At 48.3% G+C, this 21,725-nt stretch overlaps 1 protein-coding gene across 3 annotated transcripts in view; it reads right to left on the reverse strand.

Moving 5' to 3' along the window:
- Window positions 1-13,579, reverse strand: part of GALNT16 (polypeptide N-acetylgalactosaminyltransferase 16) — a 73,156-nt gene extending 59,577 nt beyond the window's left edge. Inside the window, exon 1 of one of the 3 annotated variants that reach the window (XM_062619198.1) lies at window positions 13,113-13,579. In XM_062619198.1, the coding sequence (XP_062475182.1) occupies window positions 13,113-13,316 (204 nt within the window). In that variant the 5' untranslated portion in view covers window positions 13,317-13,579. Of the gene's footprint in view, window positions 1-10,169; window positions 10,346-12,946; window positions 13,086-13,112 lie in introns of those variants that run through there. The other 2 variants (XM_062619199.1, XM_062619200.1) reach the window with 2 other exon arrangements.
- Window positions 13,580-21,725: the final 8,146 nt, after the last annotated feature.

Here is a 21,725-nt window from a genome sequence, read left to right on the forward strand (position 1 = left end):
TCTTCCTTAATGCACCTCTCCCCCCACCAAAAGAGCCATGACTATCTGGACATGCACTGAAGCTCTAGGGAAGGGGTTGTCAGTCAAATGCCCAGTAGGAAAGACATTCAAAGAGAAAGTCAATGAACCTGAGCAATCAGTGTAAATCAAGGCTTTAATCTTCCCGAGCCTCTCTCAAACTGCTGATCTGTAAAAGAAGATGCTTAAGTGCTTACCACGTTTCTAAAGAGTCAAGTGCACCAGACATGTCAATGCAAAAAATGCTCATTATTAAAAGCACCAATTGAAGTGTCTCTGTTGTACTGTCTCTGGACTGTTCTGTAAAAACCATTGGGCAGAGCAGATGCTACTACAGATCTGTTTAACATAGAAATACAGACTCATGCTCAGCCTGTACATCTTTAGTAAATAGATCCTTGGCTTGTTGCAGTATCTAAATCCTAACTAATCTGACCCTAGAAACTGTCATAAATACAGCAGCCAGTACCCCAGTTTCTGGTGTATAAAAGAGCAGTTTCTTTTTATTGACCAGCAGAGAGAAATCTGTCTGCCTAGCAGCTGAATCAGATGGGAGCAGCCCCTTTCCCACACAGCAAAAAAACATTCAAGGAAAACCATCCTCTATCCTCTGCTCTGTGGTAACATCATTAGGCCATGACGTATAGCCAGGCCATTTAACGTAAAAGGAAGAACTCTGCCAATGGCATTTCCCTTGCCTGAATGGAAGGGAGGCTGTTAAATTATCTCTGAAGGAGCAGATAGGCCCCTCTAACAGCAGTCTTCCTAAATCACACATCTTTAAAGGAGGAGCTCGTTTTGCTACAAGAAGCAGCCACATCCAGTCCAGTGACACTGAATCTTATTCTATAATCCCTGCATCCTTAGATAGTATTTCCTTCTGTTTTTAGACCTTCAGCACTCAATCTGCCTCAATACAAACTAAAACCACAGTGCTGTGCATCCTGCATATCATATTGTCAACCTATTTAATGGGATGGAGGGAAGGAAGAGCTATTGGATGATTTCTGCACCTCCCCAGACAAACAAGAGGCTCCAAGAGATAATGTGGGCCATTACTGCAGGAGGCAGGCAGCATCTGCAGGAAGGCTGCTGGGATGATACAGTTATTTTAACACCTCCACTTTCTGTCACTGATGCAAACATCACCTAAAATAAAATAAAATAAAATAAAATAAAATAAAATAAAATAAAATAAAAAAACCCAAAACAACAGCCAACTACAGCCCTTCTTCTTTGCTAATAAACTCAAATAGCTGAAGTGACAAGGTAAGAAAGACAATATTAAGAATCCACACTTCAACAAACAAGCAAACATTTTAAATGTATTTTAATGTTATTCATATCGCCCTACACTAGAAGCACAAACCAAAGACAAAAGTCCTTGCACCCCATGCTTCTTTATATGCCTTTCCCGTTTGCAGGGAACACCAAGAAACCACTTCCAAGTTGACATTGCTAGTTCAGCAAACCAAGGAGGGGACTGCTGACCACCTTCACACTCTCAGGAAGGCACCAAATCAATTTAATTAAAAGCTAAGAGAGACTTTTTAAAACTAAGAGGTTTTTGAGCAGTGCACAATAACAAGTTCTTTTAGGTCAACACTTACTAAAAGCATAAATACTTTTCTCCTTGCTAGACTTGGCATCTGTCTGGGGAACAGATAGCTGAGCTTCCCTCTAAATGACACTGAAGACATTCCATGCAGTTTTTTTCACATGTGCTTTGGTAATACTGGAGGTACTGAACTGGCAGGAGAATTGCAAACACTCTCCTGGAAGCACAGCCTACAGGGAGCATGCGTGGCCTTACCAAACAGGAGAGGATTTTCCACTCACCCTTCTCAGGAGCAAAGGTATTTACTCTAAATCATCAGGGGGTTCAGTCTATCTTGGATATTTTTTCTCCTCAAGTAACTCCAAAAAGCCCATTTCTGCTTACAGTGCAGAGCCACTCTGAAGAACCAGTTCTGTCCTGATCCTGTAGTGCTGTATGGAGACATTCAAGAAACAAGAGCAAGTCTGCCCCCCCCCCCCAGTTTCTTATTTGGAGGTAAATTAGTATAACCAGCTGAATTCACCCTTGTAAAATTCTGCTTCTACAAGAGGAGATGCTGCTGTTTGTGCTTGCATTTGACTATTAGTGACTTCTGGCAAAAAGGACATATACTTGATCAGATGGTATTGCCTCATACAACTTGTGCCACCAGACAGGCATGGAAGTGTTTCAGCATGCAGGTACTGATGCTGCTGTTATCTATCTGCTTAAAGAACTTGGTAGCAAGATGAAAAATATTTGCTACACTACAGATACCAGGAAGTGTATTCCCAGATGAGAGACCATTCTTTCTTCTGCAGAGAGAATTATTGAAGTGCCTACAGTGTATTTTTTTCCCCAGAAGAGCAACTACTGCTGGTCTGAGCACAGAACTAGAATCCAGACACTGGTTACAGATGTCACTCGGCATTGAAAACAACATAACATGGGGAACCTCACTTTACCCTGATTGAGAATTTAACTCTCCAAAGGCAGAATTAAGACTGAAGAAGCAGCAGCAGCCCCAAGGAGCCCCACTGCTGCGCAGATTGCCACTACAGCCCACGAAAGGAGTGTTCAAACACCACTCAGTATTAGGGCTGAGGTGGGAGAGGCTGAAGTCCAGCTCCCAGAGCTCAGCAAACAGCCCGAGGTTTATTCCAGTTCAGCCTGGAGGGGCAGCACAACATGGCAAGTCATGCTGTTAAGCAGTAACACGTTTAATGATTAACATTTGCACATAGAGGAATCATTTGGAAGCTTTTTATAACCCATCTCCCCACTCTTGCTCCCAGCAGCTTAGCCCCAAATCCTGCTTCTTTCCCCAAATGAACATGCAGAAAGAAATGCACAGTAAAACCTTATTGGCACTTGAGGAGATTAAGGGAGGGAGGAATGTCCCCACACACACCCCCAGCCACAAGCCAAATTAATTCCCCCCAAGCTGTTCCAGCCCCCCCAGGTTACATTAAGTGCCAAAGTGGGTTTAGGTGACCAACTCATCACTGACACACAAATTACAAGGGGTGAGGAGGTGGTCCAAATGAATTACCAAGGCAAAGTGTAAAACCCTAACAAGAATGAGGTACAGTCAGTTACGGCAGCAGCTACCATGAGACAAACTGTTTTAATCATCTCCAGGTAGTAGCTGGAATCCAGTACCAAATTCTTTGAATTCATGCTGGTACACAGATAATGCCCAAGCTGTCTTGGCTTCCATGGTTAATAACCAAAAGTTAGCAGGTCTCAGTAATGAACGTACCTTCCCCCAACCCCTTTCTTCCATTCAGCAGAGATTGATCTTAATCTCAGCTGTACATCAGGGAAATGGAGGGAAAAATGCTTTCTACCCCCAACCCATCATCTTACTTGCCTAGGGAAGTTATAAACTCCCCAGGACAGAGGCTGTCTTTTGTTCACATTCTGCCTTGCACAGAAAAGCATCCAGTTTGGATACCCAAACACCCCTACAAAAAGGGATCTCCAGACAATCAGGAGGGACCCAGCAGCACAGGCTGTTTGTGAGACTGGACCAGGAGCAAGACTTACTGTGATGGCTGCATGACTTTGATGTGCAAATTGCTTGGAATATGATGGCAAGGCGACTCCTAAATCCAGGCACACTTGGGGCAGCCCCTAAAAGTCTGCTATTCAACACATCTCCCTGCTTCTTTCTCCTAACCCTGAAGAGCCACAAAACAAAGCTCTCACATACAGAGAGTCAGCTACAGAGATGCACATCCACCTGTGAGCTGGGCTACACACTCACCCAGCATACAGAGATACAGCCAGCTGACTCTCAAAGGGCCCAAACTGACAGGCAATGACCAAAATGCATCCCAATTTACCCCTATCAGATATGGGACAGTGATATGGGAATTTATCTTGGGAAGAAAAATATTGAACCAATAACTTAAAGCAAATTCTGATCTCAATAGAAGTACTTTCCATTCAAATTCAAGAAGCACTCAGGTATCCCCCTTGATTCACAGGTACAAGGAGCAGCAAAGGTCAGACTGGTACCAACCACAAAGGGCAGAGCTGCACAATTAACAGCTGAAGGGCAGCAGAAAGAAGAATGCAGGAAAACCCTACCTTTTGTATTACCCCTGCCAAGCACAATCATTTGTATCACTTCACTGTATTTCCCTTCAACTCCAGCACATCGTTCCTGAAGGTGAGGCTTTGGGCCCAAGAAAATTAATGAATAAATAATTCACAATTAATAACCATTTTTAATAATGCTGTAAGCTGAGGGATGCAAGCAGATCAGCACCTTTTTCCTACTACGCAGTGTGACTCAGTCTTCATCCTGCACTACAAGGACAGTGTTTACTTTCACTGTAAGCCACCTCTTCATGGCTCACCTAACATGTAGCACGAGATTTGTGCCTGTTCAAGAACCTGATCTGAGGCAGGAGCCCAACCACTGACTTAAAACCCTTTCATGCTCAGCCACAGGGAGGTTTTGATAGGTGCTTGGACAGCCTCTCCAAAGCTAGACCTCACTTGACCTCATCATTGCCTGACTCAATGAATATACAGCTAATCCTGAAACACCATTGATTTCCTAGCCCTTCCCAAGATTTCTCTGGGGTTGCCCTGCCAGTGTGGTCCAGTTTTCCCAGCACAGACTGGAAACACTCCAGCTAGCAGGCACGGCATAGCAATCTGGCATTCCAGGGCGCAGCACAGCCAGACTTAGACCACCCAAATGCAGAGAGGATGCAAACAGACTCCAAGTTAGCTCAGATTTGCTCCAACACATTTTTGGAAAGGGTTACCTCATTGCAGAGCATCCATCCTTCTGCTGCGAACTCAACCTCAGTATAAACACCACATTGCACTCCAAGCACTGGGAGAAACATGACTGTCCCCCCAGCCTGCGCTTGGTACTGCCAGGGGAGCTACCTCTGCAGTTCCTGAACAGAAAACCAAAAGCCTTAACATTAGAGAAGCAAGCATAGCACCAGCAGGGACATGGGAACTCAGCATGCCTGTACTAGGGACAGGGTTATACTCTACCTGCTTGTCACTGCCCATACCAGCCCACCCAGAGATCCCTTTGAGAGGTTGTGCCCTATCTTTGGGCGCAAAACCGGTACTTCAGCCAAACCAGGACATCTCAGAAGGTTCTGTAACACATACATCCTACTCCATCAGCAGCCTGGTGTAGCTGGTAATGCCTACCACACAACTAGACCCCCCAAAAATCTCCCAGAAAGGTATAAAGAAAACAGACAAACACACACATGCATATTACAGCACTTGGGAAATACAGCACAATCACATCACTGAGCACCAGGAGTCTGCAGTGAGCAGACTTGAAACAGTCACATTTCCTAACTCTGATACTTTGGGAAACTACATAAGCAGCACAGAAATTTCTAAATTTCCCTGCGTGGATGTGGTGGCTCCCGTTCACACTGCCACTGTATCCCCATTCCCATGCTCGGAGACTAACTCACCAGTTACCCAAGGAGCTGCACTGCTTTCCACAGCTTTTACGTGCACTTCCTCATTTTTTAGTCTTTTTACTGCATGCTTGATACCAAAAGGCACAAAAGTACAGCATGGCACTACTGAGCATGACTCTCTGGCACTGAATACTTCATTCAGGGCACTCAGCATGCGAGCAGATGGAAAGCATCAGGGTTTTCTAATTTTGTCCTGCAGGAAGACGTTTTCAGAGAAGCTCTGAAGTCACCTTCACTGGGCAGGAGCACTTTTGCAGCCAAGCTGTGCCTGTTTCAAGATCCAGCTTATCCAAAATAAAAACGCAAGAAAAATACTCCTTTCTTTTTCCCCTTCCAGGCTCATCAAAGGGCTGATGCAGGTTGCAACACAGTTGCTTTCTCTCTCCTTGCTACTTTAAAACAAAGCCTCCTCCTAGGTACCACATTTCAGCTTACAAGATGAAAAAGTTGGGAGCTAGGAGAAAGAAAACAGAAGGTTAAAGTAGATAATGTTCTGCAGCTTCAGCCAAACGTCATCAGTTCCCATGCTATAACAGAGTCCTGACCACGACACCTTGAAGCCTGAATTGCAAAGTCAACCCTACTGCTCCATCATGGCAGAACAACCAGCCAAGCATCATCTGACCAGCCAACACAGCTTCCCTTCCCAGGGGCAGCCCCACGTGGCAGCTTCATTCACGTCCCAGAGTAGCAGGAGGCTTAGACACCAGCAGTGCTGCGGGACCTGCGTTGCCACTGCAGAGGTTGAGTCTCTGCAGGGACGATGCCCCTGAAATAGCTGAAAGAAAGCAGCTCCAAAGAGAGCATGAACTGTCTATCAAAAGCTCAGGCTCTACCAACATCAAGAAATTACCTATATGCTCAAAGCACAACATAGACTCATAGAATGGTCTGGGTTGGAAAGAACCTTAAGATCGTCTAATTCCAAACCTTCTACCACAGGCAGAGACACTTCCCACTAGACCAGCTTGCTCAAAGCCCCATCCAATTTGGCCTTGAACACTGGCAGGAATGGGGGGTCCACAAGTTACCTTGGGCAACTTGTGCCAGTGCCTCACCATCCTCGTTAATGGTGAGAAGAGAAGAATTTCTTCCTTATATCTAACCTAAGTCTCCCCTGTTTAAGCTTGAAAACTTGCAAGCTAAGCCTCCCAGAAGCCCTGCGAAGCAGATAAGAGCTCCATTTTAGACTTTGAGGAAACTTAGACACAGCTGAGTTTGCAGCTCAGTCTGTAAGCCAGCTTGGCTCCCAGGATCTCTCTTTAGTTATGTCTTCACCTTAACGCAATAGTACGGTATGTGTTGTGGATCACAGTCTCTGCACTTGGCACCGTACAGACAGAACAGCACTGACAACTAACATGACGAGCCCCAAAGAGCCTACAACCTTACTACAGGCGCTGACAAATAAGGCTGGAGGAGCACAAGGGGGCTGCATATGCCACTGAAACAGGAAAGAGAGAAGGTGGTCCTGGGACTGCCACTGGGATGCAGTGGGATAAGGCCAACTGTCTGGCATCATATGGAGATCCAAGGAAGAGCAAGAGATACAACACGGCCACATTCTACTCTGGGGCTTTCCCTGCAGAAGGGAGATGATGTATGGCACAGGCGAGCCAGGGTCCCCCACTGACCCATGTGCTTCATCCCCAGCAGGTTTGCCTGTTTATTTCACTGCCTTTGTGCTAGGCTGCATGTTCTTCTACTAGGAATAATTAAGTCATTTTTCAACACTCCAACACAGCAGCCCCAGCTCATTGCTGCTGAAACAAAACCGCATCTTCTCCCCTTGCATTTCAAGTGACTCCTGACTCTGGGATGAAGCTCCTGGCCAAGTTTCAACCTCAGCAAACAGTGACCCGAGATGTCTGTCAAAGGCTTCTCTTTCCTTCAAACACTGCTAAATTTTTAGCCTTGAAATCTTAGTACAGTTTTGTGCACACAAAACCGAATCTAACTGGGGAAGCAGCTGCACACTGACAGAATGCTTCAGCTTGCTACAATGTGCAGCTGCTTCACCCACTTATTTAGTGGGAACAAAATGGTAAAAACAAAGAAGTCATCTTCAGGAGAGCTGCCCTGCACACCATGCCGGGCTGCCCAGACCACCATGCTGCCCAAGCCCCAGCTACCTCACTGCAGCTACCTTGTCACTGTGATTAACAATTAAAGCCAAAGCTGCCAACTGGATTTTATTAACATCATTATCGTGAATCATTTCTTTTATTTTACTTTTTAATACACCACATGGGCCACCAGCAAAAATTAAATATGAAATAGTTTTCTGCCATTTAAACAAACAGCATTCGTTCCCACATTTTTAAAACATAAACAGTGTAAATAAAATATTAAGCTGTCAAACTGCCACTGAATCTTCCTGCTGCAGTAATACCCCTGGAGAAATAGTTAACAAGTCATCCTTTCCCAGGGAGCTGGCGCAGGCCTCTCATCTGCCGTAACAGCGATCCACAGGGACCCAACAAAATCAGTGTTGCAGGTGTCTGGTCACAGCAGAAGCAGCTGCTATAAACCCCCAAGTATTAAGGGCCAATCCTCACCCCCCAACACACAGCCACCCAGCATAAGAGCAGAAAGAAACCCATATAGCCACGTTCCTGATCTTTGCCCCAAAAGGCAGGAGATGCCAGAGTGAGCAACCTCGTAAGAGTCAAACAGTAAGGAGACTGCTGAAGTGAGCTGTGGCATCTCATAAATATTAGGCCTTCTCTCTCCACAGCACAGCAGGCCATGAAATCAAACCTGTACTTCACAAACTTGACAATATGTCAACGCAAGGAATTAGTGCTCTTACCCCTCTTGTTATTATTATTTAGGATCTCTGAGCCTGCAAGACCTGCCTCTGGCAGGCACACATGCAGGAGCCCTGTGGGATACAAGTCCCTGAAAAGTGGTATCACTTATTGATCCATGATAAGCAGCTTATCCCACTTGTGATGAAAAGAGCATCCCTGAAAGCTGCACACAGAGGGAATGTGATGAAGGAATGGGAATAAAATAATTCACAAACGAACAGTGAACATCAGCCGCACCTGCTCCATGGGATTCAGGTACCCACAGCCAAATGCAACAGAAAACAAGTGCAGTTTGGCCAAGTCTACCGGTGTCTGAAGACGATTACATCAAGGTAGTCTTACACAGTGGCGAGTACAAGTGTGGGTAAACGCAACAGTTTGGCTACCCAGAGAAGCAGGGAAACCCCAGCCACTGCCTATCTTGTGGCTAAACAAGAGTGAGAAACAAAGGATTGCCATCTTTCCTCACCAACTTGCTCGATGCCTACAGACACTTTCAGTTATCAGCAGCACATCCCAGAGGATTCTCCCACTCACTGTCTCACCACAGGCAGGTGACTCTCAGTTCAGCAGTGTTTGCAGAGCATTTGGAAACCCTTTGCTACAAGGGAAAAGAATGCCTTGATCTCATCTCCCTTGTGCTCATTTTATACAGCTGAGCACATAGTAGAGGGGAGCCAGGAGAGCTGAGCCCAGGCGGTCTGAGCCAGTATTACAGCACAAGGTCTCTCAGATGCCAAACAGGGTCACAAAGGAGCTACACGGGTCACACAAGTTGGCAGGACAAAGATAAGAGACAGCGTACTTGCTCCAAAGAGCAACTGAGTACCAGCCTAACATGATTCAGAGCATTTAAGTGATGATACTCTTCTATCACCATCTCCCAGCCACATCGCTGCTTTCCTGCTAAAAAAAAAAAAACAGGAGGAAAATCTGGTCATGCAATATTCAGAGGCAGGAGTCCTGGGCTCTGCCCATGTCTGCACCATGCTAAAGCAGACAAGCAGCACGTAGTGAATGATTAAGTGCCTGTATGCAGTGTGGAAATCAAGCCAGTGATGCCAATGTCCTTCCAAAACACGTGTTGCACAGCTTCTGAATCCAGGAAATTTCCAAGGAGCAGGAGGCAACCTGCTGCCTGGGAGGGGCAGGGAAGAGCCCAGGGAAGAAGTCCACCCTCCAGAAACACTCAATTTACAAACCAACTATTAGAGGGTCCAGGGATCCTCCTCCTAATTGAAATTAAACTATGCTGTGATCCAGAGAAAAAATGCATTCCTAGGACTGTGATACTCACTCGTGCTTCCACCCCAGGTGGAAGGGAAAGCATGCAGGGGCTCAGTGTGCCACGTAGTCAGCCATGCCCTTTATCAATTTCTGCATGTTTATTTCTGGCATCTGTAGGACCCATCTGGGTAGAGGCTGCTGCAGAGAGTACATGTCAAGATTTCTGGATATAAAGCAGGGATCTGGAGAATTACTATTAATGCACAAGCTATTTCTGGAACTTAGATCTCTGAGAGCCCTTCTGCCCCAACTTTAATAGTCAGACCTCCCTTGCTGACTCCAGAATTCGGATCATAAGCTTAAAGTTGTGCTAATAAACATGAGGTCAACAACAGGAAACCAGTTTCAAAGTCAGACTTGCAATTGACTGTAGTTTGTACGCGGGATTATTTCTATTTTTTGCACTGGGAGAGGATAATGAAAAAGCCCACAAGGCCAGCAAGCAATTCAAGTTTTAGAAGCCACGCAACTCACCATCATTTGCCCAGGATTTGAAGTGTCCCAGCACAGACACAAGAGCAGAACTCTTGGACTCACCCAAAAGACAAGATTTTTTCTTTTTCCCAGACAGAAAAGCAGCCAACTTTAGAAAACTGAGAAAATATTTTCCAGAGACCCGTAAGTCACATGAGTCACCCTTATTTGCAGATGAGCCCAAACCTGAACTCCAACACCATCACTCATGCAGAGCAGAGGAAACCAAAAGCTGGATCAAAATGGGCAGTTTTGCAGGAGGCCGAGGACACGAGAAGCAGGCGGAGCATAGGCACGCCTCCTCTCTTACACAAGACTGCCATTATACATGAAGTCAAGCAATTCAACTTTGCGGGGAATGAACTCAGGGTTGAGGGCTCTGCACTGCAAAAGGACAGCTGCTGCTCTACATTTCTCCAGCAGAGCAGTTGAAACAGCACATTTTCCATGCTAGCTGGGAGAGGGCAGTGGGCAGTGCCTCAGCCCGCACGCTGTGCACCCAGGAACTGGAGAGGGATGCGTGCTGAGGACCGCTTGCACAGCTATAGCCCCACAGGCTCACACGGTCAACTCGGCTCACAAGACCAACTGCTCAGACCCCAGCCGGGTACCATCCCTCACAAGGGGTGATTTCCCTGAACCCCTGCCAACCTTCCTGCTCCATGCTGCCTGCAGTCAGTTCCCTGCTTCCACCCAGCAGTGCAGGCAGAGGCCGTGCTGGGACAGCTTATTTACTTTCCATCGCAGTGAAGCCCTCCAGGCTCTCCAACAGCCGTGCCACTGCACAGCTACAACAGCGCACACATTGCGTTTTACCAGCTTGTGTCTTATGGCAACCCACCAAACCCTTAGGAAACCACTCCGCATGCATGAGAGGAAGCCCAAACACCAGAAACCACCCCCCACCCCCGTTTCCCTTCTCCATGCAAACAGGTCAGGTCAGGATGTGATATTTCCACCATGCCCCACTGTCAGGTGCCTGAGGAGAGGTTCCTCCTTTGTCCCAGCCGCCACCTGCCAGGCAGACCAAGACTTAAGGGGAAGGAGGGCTGGCATACTCCAGTGGCTGAGGGGCAGAAGAGGCAAAGGATGAATATATTTCCCCACAAAGGGATTTCAGGTGTGGAGCAGAGCTGGGATGCTTTACATTGTTCGGGAAGCCGGACCAGCTTTGGAGCGGCTGTCACACTGCACTATAGCTTGTAATGAGAGGCTTTGTGGTTAGCCATGAGCATGTACCGCCTCTCGCCAACAGCAGCAACATAACAACGTGCGGCACTGCCACAGCATCCTCCTCCCGAGGGCTTTAATATACTTAGCAGACTATATGGATTCATGTAACCTCACAAGCCCTCTGAGAGGGAGTAAAATAAATGCCGTAAAAAAAAAAAAATAAAAATGGATGGGATAAGCAGGAGAACGGAGAAATAAAACTGCCAGAGCAGCATGTTCAAGCATGCATAAGAAATCAAGGGCTCAGGGACAGCTTCCCCCTCTGCTAAGGTGGAATCCAACAGTCAGCAGTGCTCCAAATCCTCCGTTTGTTCAACTCAGCCCCGGCCAGCTCAAAAACATTTCTCAGCACACTCAAAGGGCTATGGCAGTAACAGCACCCACACAGAGCCCCTCGTCTGGGAGGCACTGTGCTCGTTTCCATAGTCCTGCTCTGTAGAGGGACTCTCAGCAGAGCAGCCACAACTGCTGACAGCCCCTGGCCCTAATGAGCAGCTGCCCAAAAGCTTCAGTTTTGACTTTTGAGCTTTGGCAGGTACGAGACATGGCTGAGGGTCTCAGCTGAAGGGTTTCCACCCTGCAACCCGAGGGCTAGGGATGCTCTCCCAGCATTTCCCAGACATTCACAGGCTTCCCAAACCCACACCCCTACCTGCCACCCCACTTTACAGGTGGGGGAAAGAGAGACACAGGCCAAAACCCTCCAGTGTCAGTCAAGGAGGATGCAGAGAGCCCCAGCCCGTGGTCCAACCCCAACCAGGCTGTTGCTGCTTTTGTTCCCTTCCATGTGTGCGTAACCAGCTGATAAATGGATTTGCAGCCAAAGAGTGACACACAGTGCGGTTCCCGAACTGCTTCAGCTGGATCACTCCTGGGAATGGTACTGCTGAGGCACTTTTGCTCCAAGGGCTGGTTTATTTTTATGAAGCTACTGCGTAGTTGGGAGAGCTTTACTGCTGCTGTTACACAGGCTGAAGGAGGACAAACCTCCTCCACGGACAGAGCAGGAAGGTCCTCATCATCCTTAAGTCAGGAGCTTGATTTTGTCACCCTACTGAGTCCACAGACACCCAGTGAAGGCAGGGAGTGGGGCTTTTAAAGAAAATCTGAAGTAGCACATCAGGTCATCACTAGGACTCTGTGGGTTAAGAAGGAGCCCCAGGGGCTCCCCCCGTCTCCCACCTTGCCCAAAACCTGCCCTGAGCCCCACTCACAGGCTGCTGTCTCTGGCTTAGAACTGACCCGGCTTGCAAGCTGCGCCCTGGTCCCGTTTGGCAGCAAAGCAGAGGGAGCCAAGGCAGAGGCTGGTACCATCTTCACAGTATGTGTGTGATGCTGCCTGCATCCCTTGTCCGATGCCCAGAGCCCAGCTGCCGGGGAAGGGCTTGCAAGAGGTCACAGCTCTGATTTGGTGTGATGGGAAAACCTGCGATCACACACACATATACACTACACATGCATGTATATAAAGTACGTGCCTCTTGAGCGCGAACCAAAACCCTTCCAGCCGTTTCACCCTCCCTTTTTCCCGGCCAAGGACAGCCGCGCAGCCGGAGCAGCCGTGCCCGGCGAGCCGGCGGACAGGAGGCAACTCGCAGATACTTTACCCACGACGCTGCTCGCCTCCCCTGGGGTTTGCCCACCCTGCTTCCCCGCTTGTCGCGGCTGCCATGGTGACAAGCTCGGGTGCTGCCACAAAGGCAGAGCAGCCCGAAGCCCTGCCCGCTCCCCGCCGCGGCAGGGCGGGATGCTGTGCGGCCGCGGCTCACTCACGATGAGGGGGATGGTTCTCTCTTCCCGGCGGAGCTCCAGCCTGCCGGCAGCCCTCTGCCCGCCTCGGGAGCTGCCGCTACCGCTGCCGGCGGACCTGCCGGCGGCCACCGAGCGGGGCTTGTTGTCCTGCCATAAGTAGTAGAAAGTGCCCAGGATCCATGCGACGGTCAGGATGGCGATGGCATTGGCCCTGATCCTCCTCATGCCGAGCGGCCCGGGGAAGCCTGGAAGCGCTGCCTCGACGGGCAGCGGCGGCTGCGGAAGGAACGACGGGAGAGGCGAGAGGCGGCTGAACGGCTGGCCCCGCACCGCCCAGCCGCCGCCGCCTCCTGGTCCTAACGCCTCGCCCCCCCGCTCCGCCGCAGGGGGCGGAGGGCTCCGCGCCGCTTCCTCCGCCTCCTCCTCCTCCCGGCCTGGCCGGCGGGGGAGCCCCCGGCCGGCAATGGGCGCCGGGGCTGCGCGCTGCCCGCCGGCCGGCTCCGCAGCCTTTGAGGATGCGCTCTGCGCTACGGCTGGAGCGGCGCAGCTCTGGGAAACCGGGTACTTCGGCGGCCGGCGGGTGGCACGGCTCAGCCCCACGAGGCAGCTGCTGGGGACGCGGTGATACTGCGAGGTACTCTCCCGTACCGACAGCCCAGGCCCCTGCGCTCGGTGGCGCCCGCCACAGAGTACTCTGTGTCATAAGGCTGGTGACCAGCGAGCACACCAGGAGCAACCCATAGTATACGGGATCTAGATGCCCGCTCCATAGAGATGGGCACATCCCCAGAAGCATCTCACTCTGAAGCCGTAGTGGTTCACAGAAGGAAGGCTCTTGGGCTGACAATGGACATGCAACCACCCAGGATTACACGTGGGCACAAGGGCTGGGTGTCTGGGTGAGTGCTACAGCCACAAGGCCTTTGGAGCCCGGCAGGAAAGGAAGCAGTGGAGGGACAAGGATGATACAATTCCGCATTACAGGTCACTGCCAACGCTGTAGTGTTAAAAAGCTCATTTAATCCAGCCCTGGGGGCAGTTTAGGCAACAGACCATCCACCTCGTGAAACCAAGTCACGTTCAGGCACAGTACCGCTGCTGTGCAACTAGGGCTTAAGGGTTAGAGGGGGCGGGAGGAGGTACCAAGAAAACTACCAGCAAAAACACACACTTAGAAAATGTGAGCGCCCCCAAGGCACCTGAGCAGGGGGTGAGAGGATTTGAATTACCGTACAGAAAATGGGAGCAGGGCTTCTAAATTGCTTTCTCTTTTTTTTTTTTCCTTTTCCCAGCCAAATCCCTCTAAATGTAACTACAACTTGCCCTGCTAAACTGTCCTTCCAGGATTGCCTGCACACTGCTTGTTCCATGAAGCATAGCACAGTACTCTGTCAGACTTGTACTGCGCTAACACTTGGGACAGAGAGCTATTGCTAGGACCATCACCTCCCAGGTCTGCATCGTGGCTCCACACCAGCCTCCCTGCACAGCACACTACACTCCCAACACAGAAAGGTGTTACAAAGCATCTTACATCCTCCAAGGTATCTTCCCCAATAACTCATCAACCACCTGCAGCTTCCCAGGCCATCTGATCACAGCCAGCAGCAAGGGGAAGTTGGAGACATTCAAGGCAAAACCAGAGTCCTATAAGTGGTCAACAAAAACATAATTAACCCAAACTTCCCCAGCCCATGTCTGGCCCACTGGTATGAGTGACCTGTGGAAGCTGAGCTCCCACTGTTCTCTGTCTCTTTCACAGTCCTACAAAAAAAGGGCAGCTGCTCTCCTATGTGGGTTTGGATGCAGCAGCTGCCTGGATTGCAGAGGGACATGAAGTGAGGCAGAGGAGTTGTGTCCAGGATTCAGAAAAGGGAAGGAGATGGGAGAAGGATATGTCCAAGTCCCTCTGACAGCAGAGCCAGCCCCATACACTGCCTTCTCTTTCACCATTGTGCAGATCATAACAGACTTTGCTTGATTCCTTTTTAGTCATTTCTCACCATTCTGTGAAATTCACTACAGAAAAGCAAATCACTCAGTGATGGAGAAATGTGGGAGAAACAGGAGAAAACCCTCTGCCCCAACACTTGAACTGAAAAGACCACCTTCTCCTGCCTTCCCAAGTATTCTGCTTTCCAGCCATTTATTTTCTTCCTTGGCTGCCCTCCTGCTAATGCACTCTACAAGCTGCCATGCTGTCACCATTGCCTCCCTACACCACACTTCACCACTTTCAATCATTCTGGTGGTGATGTTCACCCAACAAGTATCTCAGCTTCAGCTAAGTCTCTAACAGCTGAGAAGTCCCCTGCAAGGTGATCCCAGCATCAGCAGCTCAGCAGAAACCCAGCTTCTCAGATTTGCCAGGTACAGCGAAAGGGACTTTTCCCTTTCCACAGCAGACACCACCTTTGGGGCAAAGACACTTCACACTTTATTCCCTATGCAGGACAAGGGCTGGAGGAGCCCTTTATTTTCACAGCATCACCACTCCAGTTTTGCAAGTGCAGTATAACATTTGCCATCTGCTAGTAAATCCCAGCATTTGCCGCCACTACAGTACAGGCTCACACTCTTAGGGCTGGCCCCAAGCCTCCGCTTGCCTGGAGCAGCCATCAACCCCAAAGCTAAGTGGGTACAAACCACTCTCAGGTGAGTAAGGGAGCAGAGCGATCTGGTCCCACTGTGCTTCAGAGCTGCAGTCACTGCCCAGGGCCATGTGTCAGCAGAGAGATGGGGTTATGTTGGCACTCGACCTGCACATGTGCAGGGAGCTGTACAGGACTGCACTGCCCATGGCAGAGCTCAGCAGGCAGGTGCTTGCGCCCAGCTAGCCCTCATTCTTGGAAGCAGCTTGCACTCAAGCTTTGCAAGCTGACTGCATGCTGGTGGGTGCTCTGTCATTAACGAGCTCACAGTCCTAGGGAAGAGGCTCCCAAGCTCTCAGCAGCACTTTCTTATGCCTGCAAAACACACTGCCAAAGCCCTTTTTGCTATTCTGTCCCCATCACATCCTGTTATTCCCAGAGGACTTCCAGCAGTTCAGAAAACAGCACAGAAAAAAAAAACCACCAAAATTGAGTTTACTTGTACTACCTGGGTAATGTGGGCTGCTGACAACTTACACAAGTGACAGGAACCCTCCTGTGCAGAATCACTGCTTTCTTTCAGTAACACAATTCTTTAATTACAAGAAAAATACAGCTGAGATCATTTAACCCTTTCATTTGAAGACCCCAAGTCCCTTTCAAGGGATGGCCTATGGGTACGTGCCAGAAACAAGTGCAGAACTCTGTAGGCCTCAGCAGAGCCCCAAACAGAAGTCAGCTCTGATGTAGGAAGGACAAGCTGAAGTTCAAGGAGTCTTTCTCATAGGAGAAAGTTGCTTTTACTCTCTTCTCTTCCATGTTTCTGCAGCGTTGTTCCTGCAGAAACACAGCCAGAGTGACGGATGGTGAAGCTTAGGTGAAGCAGAGGCTCTAGTCGAGGACCCCAGTGAAGCACAGCAAAAGCACTGAGTTACCTACACTCAGAGCTGTTGGCACAACAGCTCACACTTTCCCACAGGTTCCCAGTTCAGCAGAGGGAAGATACATTTGCAGAGACCCATTATTAACATTGCCTAAGCTTTGGGACCTATTTGAGCTGGAAGGGCATAGGGAGTGCTGATGAAGCTCTAGCTGACCAGAAGGAGGCAGGACCTTCAGCACGCTCGCAGCAGAAAAGGCACGTATTTTGCAGCACCAGGCTTCCACATGCTTTGAAGGTGTCTCTACAGTGTTGTTTCACCTTCAGGATTCAAATATCTCACCAGAAGATGACTAGCTCCCAGGTCTAAACTACTGGTACCCAAGATCCCATGGTCTGCAGCCAGAATTTGCAATGATTTCACTTCTGACCACAGAGCTTTGCTCCAGAATCTCATCTTTCTTTTTAAAAGATGATACACTTCTAGCCTTATGTTTCAACAGGGATCTCTGACAATATGAATTGTTCAAGTACAGCTATACTGTAAGCTGTGATGTTGCATGCAGATATTAGAGCCAGCCCCATTATGGATAACAGGAGTACCAGAAGCAGTCTGGCACAGAGATCTCCACTCAACACAACCTGCAATGTAGACACACAATGAGTATTAACAGTGATAATACTTAGCTGCTGATCTTTCCAAAAGCATCAGATAATTCCATAAATGCCCTAAGTGACCTGAGAACCATAATACAATAAACTGAACAAATCAAGATTATACAAAACTCACAGCAGAATTATGGGGTCTTACCACCACCGCCACACTTGCTCTGTGTTCAGTTTCCTTTATAGCTGTTCCGTGTTAGAGATATTAAGTCTTTTCTTATTCTGTGATAAGCTTTGTACAGTGGAATAATATAAGGGACCCCTTGACAATCCAGGTAGCTGATTCTTTAACAGAAGCATAGGCTTAGTATTTGGTGAGTAATCTAGATATGGAATGGGGAGGGAGGAATATGACTGGCTACATGGAGGAAGTTTATGTAGGGTTTGAGAACCTTATTTAATTTATAATCACTAAGGCCCTAGTCAGCATCACCTCCAAAGGAAAGAGATCTCCTAGGGCCATGAATATTGAATAGTGCTCTCGAGAAGCCATTTTAGTGTCTTTGGCTGAGAGCCTTGATAACAACATCTAGGATAACAGATCTGGTGTCCAAAATTCCCCTGATAAAATTGAGACCATCTTTGTTGCAGGGGAAAAGACAAGCATCGTCCGGACTTGTCATCAGAAAAAATGAAGTGTGGCTGCTCTGCAGTTATGGTGAGACAGTGGCTGTTTCTGCAGTCATCTGACAGAAAATGTAACTGAGCTTTCAACTATGAAACATCTGGAGAATAGCAAAAGGTTTTTCTTAGCACTACTCTGATCTGAGAAACCGGGTCTGCTATATTTGTGGCCTCCAGGCACAGAAGTGCCATCTGAAACAGCAACATAAGGTCTGTCTAGACTCTGGAAAAGTCTGAAGTCATCCGGAGTTTAGCTAAGAGCATTTAAAGTAAATAGCATTAGGATTCAGGGGCTGGAGCAGATCATGCTCCAGAGAGAAATGAGAGTGGCGTGTTATCCTGCTGGGATGAGAGGACTTGCTCTTCTTGCCCACAGCCATCCTGAGCTCCACCTTGCATAAAGTACTGTGCACCCAGCTGGGCTCCTGCCTACTTTCTGCAAGTGCTACAGACAGAACATCAAGAAAGTCACGTATTTTGAAGCCGAAAGGAACAAGGGCATGAACACAGCTTAGCTCCCCATAGCCCTCCAGCCACAGGAGTGCCCTGTTTTAATTCTCACTCCAAAGCCCATCCACACACACACAGCTGAGACAGCTCTGACACTTTTCTTAGCTAAGCTTCTGTCATGGCTCCTAGGCAGGTTGTGCAAGGGAAGAGCAGGCTCTGTTCAGGCATATTCTACAAGAGACCACAGGGAGCTCTTTCTGCATAGGCAGAACAGGGTGCCTGGGAGAAGGTGAGACATTCAGGGGGGTTTGCTCTGAACCAAGTGGCACCTTCCTCCTCCTCTGGGCCATCCATGGTCTGGACACTCACCCTCCCTGGTGAAGCTCCTGGTCTTTTCCCAAGCAGGGTCAATGGTCTGCTTCCCAGTCAGGAATAGGTGAGTAGGAGCCAGTGAAAGCAATTTGCCTGTTGGAGGGAAAGGACTCAGAGCTCACCCATTATTTCAATTCAGGAAAACTCCAGGAAAACGAGGGAGAAGAGGAAATGTTTGTCCGAATAGGCAGAAAGAGTTGAAGTCTTTTGCCCATGACAGATGAAAGGCCACTCTGGTGGTCTGACCATAACATCTCAACATGCTCTTTATACAGACCCAAATCATAACCCTGTAGACCACTGACACATTTACCCATACCATAATGCCAAGATGGCATTGGCATTCCCAAGATGGGTCATGCCATCGTCTGCCACCACATGGCTGTGATAAGAAAAATAAACATTTTCTGTATTATTCATCTTCACGGTCCAAATTCCTAAGCTGCCTGAAGTACGCTCCTTGGCTGAAGAAGCTTTCTCATGCTGGTCAGAGGGCATGGGCATGTGCGTGGGCTTCTGAAAATCCATGTTGCTGTGCCTCAGGTAGTATATCACCCTCCACATCTTTGACCTCAGTCACCACAGGGAAACTACAAGGTACACCTGAAGCCCAACAGCTTCTCTTGATCATCACCTGCCTAGAGCCTGATACTATACAGGTAATCTACCGCCCTTCACCACCAATGCCATGGCCACAGGCACTGTGGAAAGGCCAGACAGACAAATGCCTCCCCTGGGAGCAGCTCCATCCTTAACTTATCCTCGTGCCCAATCGGAATAGGCCAGCGTGTGAACAGGGAAGTGGTGGAGGGGAGCGGCTGAGGGGCAAGTTAAGGAAAATAGCTCATGGTTAACTGGGAACCAGGATTATAGCTGCTTTCAGCTGTGTAGTTAAACAACTTTGTCTTATGTGCTGCTTAAGGTCACTGTAACCTTAACGTTGTTTTCATGAGCATGTTTCTTAATGAAAATGAGAGCATAGAGAATAATTCCCGATAAGCTGTAATTAACAGTTCCATACCGCACTCGGGCTCTTCAAGTACAAAGAAAAAACATCTGCTGAAAGGCTAACAGTGCAAGATGGATCTCCTTTGACAGTGCGGAGGAGCCAGGAAAATCTTCAGAGATGGCTAGCAGGAATTCAGGACATCCCTTCTTCCCTCTGGGAGATGGTTCCATTAACCATCTCTGAGCCAGGTAACCTGCCTGTCTGTCACTGCAAGACCAGCTGGAGGAGTGGAGTTATGGCAGAATCAGGCAGGAGCTATGTTGTGGTTTAAACCCAGTCAGACAGCTCGTTCACTCACTCCCCCTTCTTGCCCTCCCCCTACTCCTGGAGGGAAAGAGAGGAGAATCAAAAGAATGCAACTCCCATGGGTTGAGATAAGAACAGTTTAGTAACTAAGGTATAACACAAATCACCGCTGCTACCACCAGTAATAATAATGATAAAGGAAATAACAAGGGAAGAGAATACAACATCTCACCACCAGTCGACCTATAACTCGCCCCCCCCCAGTCTGACCAAGCTCTGACCGATACCTCCTCCAACCCCGCAGTCCCAGCCCTTCCAGGTAACTCCCAGTTGCATCCTGGGCATGACGGGCTGTGGTATGGAATACCTCTTTGGTCAGTTTGGGTCAGGTGTCCTGTCTCTGCTTCCTCCCAGCTTCCCCTCCTCCCTGGCAGAGCATGAGGCTCACAAAGTCCTTGGCCAAACCAAAACATCATTGTTATCAGCTCTGTTCCCAGGCTGAAAGTCAAAACACTGCACTGCACCAGCTATCAAGAAGGAGAAACATGACTGCTACTGCTGACCCCAGGACAAGCTATCAGCCCCACAGAAACAATTCATGGACCCAATGTGCAATCTTTTAAAAACTCAGAAACAGAATAAATATTTAAGTAGCAATAATTGCATATTAATACAATTTCTTAACTAGAAGATCCACTTATAATCAACCTGATATAATTTTTCACTCTCTTTCTTACCACTTTTCTTACCTCTGTTTCTCACCCCAAATCATTTGTTTCTCTTCCTTGCTGCATCCTTTCCAGGACAAGGATTTATTTCCCATCTTTATGGTAAAGCACGCAGCAGTTTTTCTGGTGCTCAGAATTAATTAACAATAAAATCTTTTTATTACGATCTGACAACAACTTGCTCTCCTTTATTGGCAGCACATCATAGCACTATGACCTGAACTGCAATTTAATCCTCATAGAAATTCAAAGCTTTTACAGCTCAGTGTAGCTACCAGGTTAGTGCTGTTGGCTGCAAAGCAGAAGCAGCTTGAAATGCTCATCCGGCAAATGATGAAAATCCTGTCTTTCACTAAAGAGGAACTGCACATGTAAACATGCCAATCTGGGAAATAACCTGTGAAAAATATCCTACCCAGTTTCTCACACATCCCATAAAAGGGGCTTGCACCCTACAGCAGGCTGTGTTTGAGCTGAGTGCAATGAAAAATGCTCAACTTTCCTAAAAGTCACAGCAATGTACTGGGTTTTTTTTTGAAGCTTTAATGCTCAAAATAGCCTAGACAATTAATGGAAAACTTTCCAAAACATTCCAGCCCTGGCACTAAGTGTGAGAAACTCCAGGCTGAGGGGAGGCCAGAAATAGGAGCCATGAATTAGTCAACTCCAGAGGCACCACAGTGCCCATGCAGCAAGCCTGATCCTAGAACCTCTGCCTGCAGGGATTGAGATCCATCTCCAGGTGGAAACTGAGGAATATAAAAAAGGCCAGGGAAAAGACTAGAGTCCAGAGGACATCAGGCATCACTGTAACATTAGCAGCAAGATCCAGGCAGATGAACACTGTATTAAAGATTCATCAGTTTCTGCCTTTTCCATCTGCTTTATATTGGAACATCTTTACTCCAAGGGATGTGGGTGAAGGGGGCTTCAAGGATGGCAAGAGTATTTATTGAAATTATAGCCCCAGGGGAACTGCAACCAACAAAAACTGCTGACCTGCAGCAGACCGGCAAGTGGTTATGTCAGTCTGGAAGACACCAGGGCACTCCATGGGGCAGCACACAG

The sequence above is a fragment of the Pezoporus occidentalis genome, unplaced genomic scaffold (assembly GCF_034315485.1).
Source record: "Pezoporus occidentalis ecotype Australia unplaced genomic scaffold, CSIRO_AGI_Poc_V1 ctg21, whole genome shotgun sequence".
In the NCBI taxonomy this organism is placed as follows: domain Eukaryota; kingdom Metazoa; phylum Chordata; class Aves; order Psittaciformes; family Psittacidae; genus Pezoporus; species Pezoporus occidentalis.